Source organism: Cetorhinus maximus, chromosome 11 (genome assembly GCF_964194155.1).
Source record: "Cetorhinus maximus chromosome 11, sCetMax3.hap1.1, whole genome shotgun sequence".
Lineage (NCBI taxonomy): Eukaryota > Metazoa > Chordata > Chondrichthyes > Lamniformes > Cetorhinidae > Cetorhinus > Cetorhinus maximus.
This window is the reverse complement of record NC_135889.1, coordinates 34,096,698-34,109,541: the sequence shown is the minus strand read 5'-3', so window position 1 is coordinate 34,109,541 and position 12,844 is coordinate 34,096,698. Positions and strand designations below refer to the sequence as shown.

The 12,844-nt window shown below is 42.5% G+C and overlaps 1 protein-coding gene across 1 annotated transcript in view; it reads right to left on the bottom strand.

The window, feature by feature from the left end:
• Window positions 1-1,516: 1,516 nt before the first annotated feature.
• The window catches only part of dnajb11 (DnaJ heat shock protein family (Hsp40) member B11), a 43,587-nt gene continuing 32,259 nt past the window's right edge, over window positions 1,517-12,844 (bottom strand). The window contains exons 8-10 of the mRNA XM_078551785.1: window positions 6,618-6,729; window positions 6,160-6,319; window positions 1,517-4,375 (exon numbers count right to left, since the gene is read on the bottom strand). Coding sequence (XP_078407911.1) covers window positions 4,311-4,375; window positions 6,160-6,319; window positions 6,618-6,729 — 337 coding nt within the window. The 3' untranslated portion in view covers window positions 1,517-4,310. The remainder of the gene's footprint in view (window positions 4,376-6,159; window positions 6,320-6,617; window positions 6,730-12,844) is intronic.

Here is a 12,844-nt window from a genome sequence, read left to right as displayed (position 1 = left end):
AACATGGCATGTTCCATTTTCATGGGGGCAGGAGTGGAGTCAGGCTGGGGTTCATGCATGCATGGTTTACAGAGGCAAAACTGGCCATTTAAATCATCAGCTGCCTCCATTGAAGTGGGATTTTGGTAGGCCAGGAGTGTGAAACCCAGAGTATGCAGATTAGACTAAGTAAGAAGAGGTTCAAAGTTGGTGGATTTGTTTGGATAGCCAAGGCATCCCCCGCCAGGGCGGAGGTAAGGCACCTTTTGGGATTGTCAGAAGTAAACACAATTGGGACTGTCAAATGATGAGGCTGTCAAAGAACGGTAAGGAACTGTCAAAGCTGTCAATCAATTGTTAAAATATATTAGGTGAGTTGGCATGAAGGGGCCATGGGGGGTGAATAGTGGGTCATGGGTTGTCATAGGGGGTACAAGTGTGGTGGAGGAAGGTTCAATGAGGCATTCAGGAGGGCATTGGATGATTATTTGAATAGAAACAATGTGCAAGGGTCGGGGAAAAGGCAAGAGAATGACACCAAGTGATAACACTTATTTGGAGAGCCAGTGCAGACACAATGGGCTGAATGGCCTCCTTTTGCGCGGTAACAATTCTGTGATTCAAACCAGATAACCATCTCAATGCTGCTTGTGGTGAACTTGCTGTGTGCAAATTAGCCACCTTGTTTCCTACATTACAACAGTAAACCATACTTGAAAGTACTTCAATAGCTGTAAGCATTTGGGATGTCCTGAGGTCATGAAAGGTGCCGCTTAGATGCAAACTTTTTCTTTCTAATTTGCAACAGCATCTATATACGAACTAAAACTGACAAGGTCTATAACAGAAAGTCTGTCCAAACCAGAGACTAGACAATCACACATTGGCAAATTCTACCAATTAAGGCATTTTTAAAATGCTTTATTATCCTCCATTTTTTGGGCATAGTAACCATGCAAGATGAGAATTTAGGAGGGAGGAATAAGCATCTGTGATTTAAGACTACAAAATCATTTCTAGAGTATTGTGATGAATTTGTATTCTGAGATACAATTTCCAGTAACCAATTCCAGAAAAAAAAAATCAAAAACAGCAGGCAGCAACATGAAACTCACCACTGAGGATAGAGTAATGTAGTCACAGTTTCAGCAGTTGCAAATGCAATTTGAAGCTGGCAGTTGTCAGCTATGAATGCACTCTAACTGGCAGGATGCGCACTTCTACATCCAGCGTTTTGCTCTTGGGTGCTAAATTTTAAACGTTGAGTGCCGATTTTTTCCCTTATAAATCCGCTTAAGTTGATCAAGTGTCTAAGTTTGGTTAGTGGCTGAATCACTTAAAATGTAATCATCAGCAGTAGAATGTGTCTTCAACAACAAAATTTCTCTAAAAGAAAAGGAGCTGTCTGGCCATATAATGCCGACAGTTGGAAATTCCCAGTGCCATTGCAGCATAGGTTGCAGAACCAAATGTACACCATAGCAACTGCAACTGTTTTCAAGGAGTTTGAATCAATGTGTTCTAATTATTTTTGTAATTAGTTTGTTTACAAAATTTAATTTTGAGTGAAATGCAAGCACACAAATTACATCTCTATACATTTTAGGTGATACTCAAATCTGTCTCATTCTTTTACAGTCCAATTTCGTTCCACCCTGTAAGACAGGCATCAACAGGAAGCCAAAACTCCACTATCCACACTTCAAGTTTAGTAATGGCCTGAACTGACTTCACTTTAGAGTGAGACCCCCTTTTCCATGGAATCTCAATGCTTTATCCTGGTGTCAGATCAAGCCACAACCATTTAAGTTATAGACAGTTGCAGAGTAAATGTATCCTTCCAGAAGAGCACTAGACGGCCAGGATTCAGTGAAATTGAATCCGGACTTCAACTTATTTAGTCCAGACGTATTAAGTGGAGCTAGATGATAACAAATTATTACATCAGGCAACCATTGTTTTTTTGCATACACAGTTTTGTTCCAGACAAATGGAAGCCTGCCTTCTTCATGCGTGACAACATGTTTACATTCACTTTCTTTCCCTATCTCTAAAGTTTAGTCCCTTTCTCCCTTTAAATCTCTTTCTCCACCCAATCGTAAGTTTCGTGGTACAACTTGGACTTGGTCCTTCCTAAAACTTGGACTGACTGGCAATACAGAAGATCTGAATCAAGCACCCTACATAGATTGAAAACAAAAAACTCTGACCCTTGGTTTTAATAATGCAGGTACATCTGTGTTTCAAAAAAGTCACCAACGTACAGATTATACAAGCAAACACACATCTATTTACTAAAAATAAATTGTAATTTTATCTTTTAGTAGCTGAGCTATACTAGAATAGGACGTAATGATCAGTGTTTGCAATTTCAACAGTGTGTCCAAGTAAACCTTCTACTTAAGTTTGTTCATTCATACAGTCCAAATGCGTTAGAAAAACCCAAACTTTTTCAGACAAAACAAAATGTGTAGTTCTGTTCATACATATATTTTTAAAAACTCTATTTGTATAGTATATGCAGGCTCTCAATTTAGTGTTGGTATATTCAATGTGGAATGACCTCAAAAGTACCCTGGACTAAACAGACCTTTACTAAAATATCTGTGGATCACCCATTATTCTGTATGCCTGTATTATCTGGACCAAAACTATATTTTGTAAAATTTTCTATGCAAATTTAATTTTAGTTGTGAAAATATGTTGGCTTCCCAAAGATGCCTTAACAGAGCACTAATTTTTATTTAACTATATATACAAAAAATGTTTTATTTTAAAGAACGTCTACTTTTCACACCAAACCTTTTCGAAATAAAATTTTGTTGCATTTTTGTTTGGTACTATGAATTAATGAAAAACAATCAAATCTTGAAAAGTAGAAGTTAAAACAAGGGACTGAATTTAGAAGTACACAAATACAAGTTTTGAAAAACATTCAACAGCAACATACAGCATTTTGCTGATCAAATAGCAGATCAATATTTTGCAATCCTGGACTATGAAAACAGATTGCGAAAAACAGTTGCTTGCTTGTATGTTTCAATTAAATGAATAGGTACCATTTTGTTTGGTTTAACATAATAAACAGAGCATCACATGAAAATACAGTTGAACTGCATTAATCTTTTCATGCTGTGCACCTGGTCTTTTATTCTGCTAAACCAAACTAAAGTCTGACTTAAGGATCTTTCTATTCCAACTATAGCATTGAAGTGTGCAATCAATATACTGTATTTGTCATTTTCTCATTGTTTTAGTATATGCATAGTTTTGAGAAGAATACAGAGCTATCAAGTAGAAAAATCCTTTCCCAATATATGTAGAGATCATTTCAGTCAACATTCTTCTATTCTAGTAGCTGAATATGAATCCACCTTGTTTCACACATTTTTTGACTGTCAGTAAACATTTTTGGACAATTTAGTTTTAGAAACTACTGACTTCAGTACTCCATTCTCCAATTGAAACAGTGCATACAAAAATGAAATGCAAAGACAGTGCTGCCTAGGAAAGATGTATTTTCTTCCCCAGTCAATTTTAGCTGATGAATTGCACCTTATAAACAATGCTGTTTAATATCTGTATTTCCATTTGACAATTTTACTCATGTACTGTACACTGTACAGTAAAATGATTAACTTTGCTGCAGTCACATTCAAACTGTTACCTCAAAAACTAATTTCAGAAATTTCAGTGGCAATTTATAGCCCGTTAGTGACAATAGATTAAACCCAAACAATATATCTGAGCAAAATAATGTTGCATTCTTCATATTCCATCAGATATTACAGAAATCAAATCACACTGTAACCTCTGGAGCAATGTTTGGCTCCCACATATCTCAAAAACAAAACAGAAGTCGAATTGAAAGTACTTCTGAACAATTTCTATAAAGCTGTGACATCGCACTGAAATCTATATACTTGTTTCTTACAACATTCAAAATTGAACAACCATAACGCTTAACATTTTACAAGTAACATAACACCCTTAAAATGAAGAGAAGTTTACTGGTTGCCTTTTCTGTTTGGAATATAAATACCGAAAGACATCTATTCATCTTAAATGCCAACATTTTGTGCTGTTCTGGCCAGAATCAAGCATTTTTTTTTAAGGGGGAGGGGAGGGAAAGAGAAAAGGAGGCAAAATTTTTTTAAAAAACACAATCGTTGTGTGCCATTTAGAAGCAAACATACAGATTTCAGTTTTTAAAAAGGTTAACAATTCCCTACCCATCCCAACCCAAAAAATACATTCAACATTAGAAACCTCAGATAATAAATAGTTAAATTTTCAGTATCACATGAAAGTCTGTTTCATTTGTGTTTACATCAATATCCCTGAAGTCCATTGTAGACTTTCTTCACTGGTCCTTGTTTAAGCAGTTGTTTTATACCTACAGGATGAAAAAAATACAATAATTATAAAGCTATTTTTATGTTCACAATCTACAATGAGTTAAGCAGTTTTTCAGAACTACAATACACCTCAATGTGTCAGTGAACCCCCACACAGCCCTCAGATTGATAGAAATCAGAGTTGTACCCACATTTCCCTAAAAGAAATTGTTTATCTTTGCCCATGGATAAAAAAATCTAAAATCCCATGTTTAAAAGGATAAAAAGTTCATTTTAATGAATTGAAAACTTTGAATATTCTAAACAAGGCAACCATTACATCTGAATTTCACCAGAAATAATTGAGATTTGTTTCATTAACACTTGAACCGGCAATTACAAAGACCATCAGCAGCTTTGGTCCTTTATACAGAATTAGGTAGGACCAAGGCGCATTGTCATATTCGCTGAAATAATGTTAACTATGTATTGTTTTAAAAAAAAACTTATCATAGATGAATTTATCAATCCAGCATAAGCAAGTTGGACCATTTACTTCTGTAAAGGATCTGCTAGAGTCAACTGATATCAAAGAATCAGATTTCCTTAAGTCATCATAGTGGGATTGGGATGGGCGTGCTACAAAAATTAACGCAATATCAATCGATAGCTATGATTATCAAAAATGTCATTATTGTTTTAGAATATAACTTTTAAAAAGAATTTGCAAGGGATGTGCGCATCACTGGATAGTCCATTCCCAGTTGGCCATGAGAAGGTGGTGAGCTGCCTTCTTGAACCACTGCAGTCCATGTGGTGTAGGTACACCCACAATACTGTTAGAAAGGGAGTTCCAGAATTTTGACGCAGCGATAATGAAGGAACAGCGATATAGTTCCAAGTCAGGATGAGTGACTTGATGGGGAACTTGCAGGTGATGGTGTTCCCTTGCATCTGCTGCCTTTGTCCTTCTAACCCATAGAGTTTGAGAGTTTGGAATGTGCGGTTGAATGATTCTTGGTGAGTTGCTACAGTACATCTTGTAGATGGTACACTCTGTCGTTGGTAGAAGGAGTGAATGTTGAAGTTGGTGGATGGAGTGCCAGTCAAGCGGCTGGCTTTATCCTGGATGATGTCGAGCTTCTCAAGTGTTGTTGGTGCTGCACTCATCCAGACAAGTGGAGTATGTTCCAACAGACTCCTAACTTGTGCCTTATGGATGATGGACAAGCTTTGGGGAGTCAACAAGTGAGTTATTTGCTCCAGAATTCTCAGCCTCTGACCTGCAATTGTAGCCATAGTATTTATATGGCTGGTCCAGTTCATTTTCTGGCCATGGTAACCCCCATGATGTTGATAGTGGGGGATTCAACAATGGTAATGCCATTGAATGTCATGGGGAAATGGTCATTGCCTGGCACTTGTGCAGCATGAATGTTGTCCATGTCTTGCTGCATATGGACATTGACTGCTTCAGTATCTGATCTGAATCAGAATCTCATCTAGCACTCCATGTTCTTCCCACTGAATTTTGTGAATGATCCTGTGGTGGCTTTGCACCAAGTAATCAATGGTACTGGGGACAGGTGAAAAAGGTCTCAATGGAATAGAGAAAGGGGAGGGAGTAAAGAATGTCACTTGATCAAAATGACACAGCAAGGGCATGACTTTCTTGGGTGTTTCCTTCCCTTTCCCATTTGGTGACAGCAATACTTATTTCTATGTGAATATTGAAAGAAAGAAAAGAGAATGTCATATCACAGATGTGTTCAGAATCTAGCCATTGTAAAATACTGATGCTGTTGACAGCAGACAGGACACTATTTAACAAATTAATACTTGCCCTCCTTCTGATCACCAGAAAGCTGTTCCCTGGGGAATTCTACATCAAATGTTATTATTAGGGAACCTCTGATATTGTTGTTATCAAAGTTTGGCAGACCCTCTCCTTTCTTCCATACTTTTGCACCTGGTTTTGTAATCTTGTCTCTAATTACGTGGACCTGAGAAAAAAAGAGGCAAAATAGAATCAAGAACAATTTTTGAAAGAGATAAACAAACTTCCAAATATAGGCTTACAATCTATGTAAATTTACTACTTCACAGAAATTAGCATTGTGACAGACGTTACAGTGAACACTACTGTGATAACAGAATAAAATTATTTCTAAATATTTACTAGAATGGTCTGCAACTACTAAGTTTATCATCCACCAGCAAGCACACAATGTTCTCTAGTCTCAAAGACAATTCAGACGAATGTTAACAAATAAAACTATATACGAATTACAATCCTCTTACCTTGTGACCATCCAAATGCGAAATAACCATTTCGAAACCTATCAGTGCTTCCACTAATGAAATTGTGACATTAGAATAGAGGTCATCACCCCGTCTCTCAAATATTGGGTGCCTGAAAAAAAGGACAGTTACTAATGAGAACAAAACTAATTTTTATTAGTAATTATATTAAGGAATTATTTATCTTCAATTAAAGCAATGACAACGTTTTTGCTCTAGCCTGCACCATAGTTGAGATTTCCTTCAGGTGCAATAAGTAGTACAAATGAGAAAAAGTTGTCAATTCCTGATGGCTTTTCCCAAATTAGATAAACTGGTATGTTGCCAAGGGCAAGATCCGGAGATTTACATTCAACTACCAATCTATAGAAATATTCCTCAATAATTGATATTAATAGGAGTTCCAGTTACATCATGGCTATATTAATGGACTACTAATGCAGAGGACTGAAATAATGATCTGGAAAAACCCATTTGGTTTATTAATATCCTTAAGGGAAGGAAATCTGCTGTCCTTATCTGATCTGTGATGACAGCAACGTGATTAGCTCCTAACTACTCTCTGAAATGGCCTAGCAAGCCACTCAACCCACTCACTACGAAAAACTAAAAATAAAATTGAATGGACGACTCTCAATGAAGTAGGCATATGATTCGGTCACAATAAAGCATACCCAGCACAATCAACCCTCCTAACATCTGGGAACTTGTGTCAAAATTGGAAGGGCTGTACCACAAACTGGTCAAGCAACAGTCAATACTCTCAGACTCACATACATACTCAGAATCATACCTTTCAGCTAATGTTCCAGACTCCCCCATTGTCATCCCTTGTATGGTCTGTTCCACCCACAGGAGATACTTACCAGAGCTGGAGGCAGAGTAGTATATGGTCAGGAGGGAGTGGGTCTCAGTATCCTCATGGATCGACTTCACATCCTATGAATTAGTGCCAACTGAATCCCCAGCTTATGAATCAGTACCCCTCCATGTTGAACTTGACTTGGAAGAAGCACTGAGGAAAGCAAGGATACAGAATGTACTCTGACTGGGAGACTTCGATGTCCACCACCATGAGTGGCCCAGTTAGTAACCTAACTGCCAGACCAGACCTGTGGCTGATGGTAACAGAACCAACATGAAGGGTAAAAAAAAAACCCACTTGACCTCTTCCTCACCAGCCACAGATGCAGCAGTCCATGACAATATTGGCAGGTGTGCAACCAGACAGTCCATGTGAAGAAAAAGTCCCATTGTAACACCGAGGACCACGTTGTGTCACCACCACCATACTAAATGAGATATATCTAGCAGCTTAAAACTGGGAATCTGTGAGGTGCTGTGATCCATTAGAATTACATACCCCCATAATCTGTAAACTCATAACCTGCATATCCCTCACTCCACCATTACCATCAAGCCAGGCGACCAATCCTGGTTCAATGAGTGTAATAGAGCATTAAGAAAAGCAGCTGGCATAACTAAAAATGAGGGGCCAATGTCCAAGAAGACATGCATGCTAAACAGTGGAAGCAGCATACTAAAGACAAAGCGATTACACAAACATGGGATCAGATCAAAGCTCTGCAGTCTTGCCATGTTTGATTGTGAATGCTGTTAGACAATTAAATAACTAATGGGAGGAATAGCCTCCATGAACATCCTAATCTTCAATGATGGCATAGACCTGCATGCATGTGCAAAAGACAAGGCTGAAGGTTTTGCAACCATCATCATCTATAAGCGCCAAGATGATCATCAACCTTGGCCTCCTCCCAAGTTGCCCAGCATCAAGATGCCAGTCATCTTGTCCTGTCTTTCATCCATTCTCATCCCAAAGGTTGACCACACAATGTAGAATCTTTTCCACTGATTTCTATTCTCCACTGCCTCACTGCTTGTGAATAGAGGGGACATTCTGATATTATACATTCATGCCATCTTGGGTCTTCCTTTTGCATGTTTCCCAAGGACATGATTCTTCCCTCGCCAGGTAGGTACGGCAGGCGGGCCCGGGAACGGCTGTGAAATGGACTGCTGCCTGCAATCGGGCTCCAACCGCAATTTCACGCTGGAGGGCCAATTAAGGCCCGCCCAGCATGAAATGTGGCTCCGCACTGGCCGGGAAGGCCAGTGAGGGCGGGGGCCTGTCAACCACCAGACCCAATGGCAACCCGGCAGCCGGTTTAAGCACGGCCCAGGCAGCCCCTGGAAGGCTGCCACAGAGGACATCCCCTGAATCTTCACGACGGACCAGAGTGCGGCTGGACAAGGCAGGTCAGGTGGGCACTTGGCCCCCTGGCTTTTCTGATGATTGCCTCACTGTCCTCCTGGAGGAGGTGGCTGCCAGGAGCGACACCCTTGACCCCAGGGAGGAGGCAGCCACCGCACCCCACCAAGAGGGCATGGAAGGAGGTGGCAGCAATGGTGAGCAGTCATGATGTGGTGCGTCACACATGGGTGCAGTGCTGTAAGCGCTTCAATGACCTGCTGAGCTCAGGAAGGGCAAGTATCGTGTTGGCGTGGGTCAGTGTGCAGGCATGTTAAGGTCTGGCCATCCCCCCTTGGACCTCAGGGGTGCTAGAGTTTGAGTGCCAACTGTCGATCATGCCAGAGCTAGCCAAGGGGGTGAGTCCTGGCTGCTTGGATTGAGTGCCTTGCGGCTCGGGGGCCACAACTTGGAAGTGCCCTGTCAGGTGCTCCTCAGCTGGGGTTGGCCAGGCTCCAATGGCACTGCAGGTACAGAGTGGACTAATCAATGCTGCTGTGTTGTTTCAGGAGAAGACGGCCCACAACAAAATAGAAAGGTCGTGGACCAGTGGAAGCCCTGCTAGCCTCCTAATCCTCTCGAGATACGAGCAAGACGCCCTGGAGCTCGAGGTCATCACGCCCCACGTGCAACCGTGCATGGAGAGGTGGGTGTGCCAGACGAAGGTAAGAGTGCAGTGCACAGAGGTGAGACTTTCAGCTTGTGCAGCCATTCTAGTATAGTCTCTTCATTGACGTGAGCCTTGAACCTGGAGTCCCCATTGATCATTGGAAGATGGTGGCACCGTGATGCAGATCTCCGTTGTCTCACCAGGGTACTTGGCATGCTCAGTGACAGTGTGATGACTTTAACTAATGACATGTCCTTGTTCTCCCTTTTAAGTTCACCAGCAGGCGTTTGCTCTCCGGACCCCGAAGGGCAACCACTGACACTGGAGGACCACCGGGCGTCATTTGCACATGCATCACACCCCCTCTCTGAAGCAGGCACCAGCGCAGATACCAGCACCTCGGTGGGCATTAGAGCAGTGGCTAGTACCTTGGTGCACATTAGTGAGGGCACTTCACAATCGCTTGAGGTGCAGGCGGAGGTAGAGAGTGCCCAGGGCGCCAGCAGTCAGAGGACTGCTGGGGACCAGGACAATGCTCAGTCAAAGGCTGATGATGAGCCTCTGGAGTCATCCATTAGGTGGCAGATGCTGGATGTCCAATGAGAGGGGATCTGCTGGAGATCCATGAGGGTATGCATGCCATGGTCTCTGCTGTGGAGGAGTCCACACAGTGCATGAGCACTGCGTTGACCGTCATGGTCGAATGCACTGCCTCCTCCATCGAGAGTGACAAGTCTCATGGAGAGGCAGCTCCAGAGACAGAATCAGGGGTTCCTGGGGTTGCACTCAGACCTGCAAGCCATCACACAGGCACTGACCTCAGGTGGTCAGTACCAGTGTGGGAGATGAATGAGGCACCCAGTATCCCAGCTAGGTGCCCGTCCATCAGTGGTGTGCAGCGAAGTCCAGAGCGACCTCACGTTGGTGCACAAGCTGCCTGTCGTCTCTGTGGGCTCCTTTCAGGGCACTCTGGATGATGGCAGCAGCTCCTCTGCCCCTCTGCCAGTGACCGTGACATCTGATGAGGCTGTGGCGACTGGAGAGGTGCCAGCCATGGCACTGGCTGCTCCCTCCCAATGGGGCCAGCACAGGTTCCACTGGCCAGAGGACGACCGCCATGGTCATCAAGGCCAACAAGACAGCAGGGTGTCTCCAGTGCCAGTGCCAATGAGGGGGGAGCACCTAGATATAGCACTCACAAGCATAAGTTAAAGGCACCATGAGCACAAGAGGGGCAGGTCATGGGTGATTTTATGTCCATTTATGTTTACTTTATCTGTACTGGTTTGGGAATGAAGACCAGGGAGAAGTTTATGTAAATAGTTTGGAATTGTCACAATGAGATAAATTTTGCCTTTGTCGTCATGGCCTGTGTACGCTTCACCTTACACCAGGAGGTAGAAAAGGTGTGTAAGAAAGGCAAGGTTACAGTGACCTTGGGGGATTTCAATATGCAGGTAGACTGGGAAAATCAGGTTGGTAGTGGATCCCAAGAAAAGGAATTTGTGGAATGTCTACGAGATGGCTTTTTGGAGCAGCTTGTGGTGGAGCCCACTAGGGAACAGGCAATTCTAGATTTAGTGATGTGTAATGAGGCAGATTTGATAAGGGAGCTTAAGGTGAAGGAACCCTTAGGAGGAAGTGACCATAAGATGATAGAATTTACCCTGCAATTTGAGAGGAAAAAGCTGGAATCAGATGTAACGGTATTACAGTTGAATAAAGGCAACTACAGAGGCATGAGGGAGGAGCTGGCCAGAATTGACTGGGAGATGAGCCTAGCAGGAAAGACAGTGGAACAGCAATGGCAGGAGTTTCTGGGAGTAATTTGGGAGACACAGCAAAAATTCATCCCTAGGAAGAAGAAGCATACTAAAGGGAGGACGAGGCAACCATGGCTGACAAGGGAAGTCAGGGACAGCATAAAAACTAAAGAGAAAGCATACAATGCGGCAAAGAGCAGGGGATTAGGAAGCCTACAAAGACCAACAGAGGACAACTAAAAAAGAAATAAGGAGGGAGAAGATTAAATATGAGGGTAAACTAGCCAGTAATATAAAAGAAGATTGCAAGAGTTTTTTTAGATATATAAAGGGTAAAAGAGAGGCAAAAGTAGACATTGGGCCGCTGGAAAATGACGCTGGAGAAGTAGTAGTGGGGAACAAAGAAATGGCGGAGGAACTGAATAGGTACTTTGCGTCAGTCTTCACGGTGGAAGATATGAGTAACATCCCCAAAGTTCAAGAGAGTCGGGGGGCAGAGGTGAGTATGGTGGCCATTACCAAAGAGAAGGTGCTAGGAAAACTGAAAGGTCTGAAGGTGGATAAATCACCTGGACCAGATGGATTACACCCCAGAGTTCTGAAGGAGGTAGCTGAAGAGATAGTGGAGGCGTTAGTGGTGATCTTTCAGGAATCACTCGAGTCAGGGAGGGTCTCAGAGGACTGGAAAATCAATAATGTAACCCCCCCTGTTTAAGAAGGGAGTGAGGCAAAAGACGGAAAATTACAGGCCAATTAGTCTGACCTCGGTCGTTGGTAAGATTTTAGAGTCCGTTATTAAGGATGAGATTTCAGAATACTTGGAAGTGCATGGTAAAATAGGGCAAAGTCAGCATGGTTTCATCAAGGGGAGGTCATGCCTGACAAATCTGTTAGAATTCTTTGAGGAGGTAAAGAGTAGGTTAGACAAAGGAGAGCCAATGGATGTTATCTACTTGGACTTCCAGAAGGCCTTTGACAAGGTGCCGCACAGGAGGCTGCTCAGTAGGATAAGAGCACATGGTGTTAGAGGCAAGGTACTAGCATGGATAGAAGATTGGCTGTCTGGCAGGAGGCAGAGAGTGGGGATAAGGGGGTCCTTCTCAGGATGGCGGCCGGTGACTAGTGGCGTTCCGCAGGGGTCAGTGTTAGGACCACAACTTTTCACTTTATACATTAATGATCTAGATGAAGGAACTGAGGGCATGCTGGCTAAGTTTGCAGATGATACAAAGATAGGTGGAGGGACAGGTAGTATTGAGGCGGCGGGGAGGCTGCAGAAGGATTTGGACAGGTTAGGAGAATGGGCAAAGAAGTGGCAGATGGAATACAACGTGGGGAAGTGTGATGTCATGCACTTTGGTAGGAAGAATAGAGGCATAGACTATTTTCTAAATGGGGAGAGAATTCGGAAATCTGGAGTGTAAAGGGAGTCCTAGTCCAGGATTCTCTTAAGGTTAACTTGCAGGTTGAGTCGGTAGTTAGGAAGGCAAATGCAATGTTGGCATTTATTTCGAGAGGACTAGAATATAAAAGCAGGGATGTGCTGCTGAGGCTTTATAAGGCTCTGGTCAGACCACATTTAGAA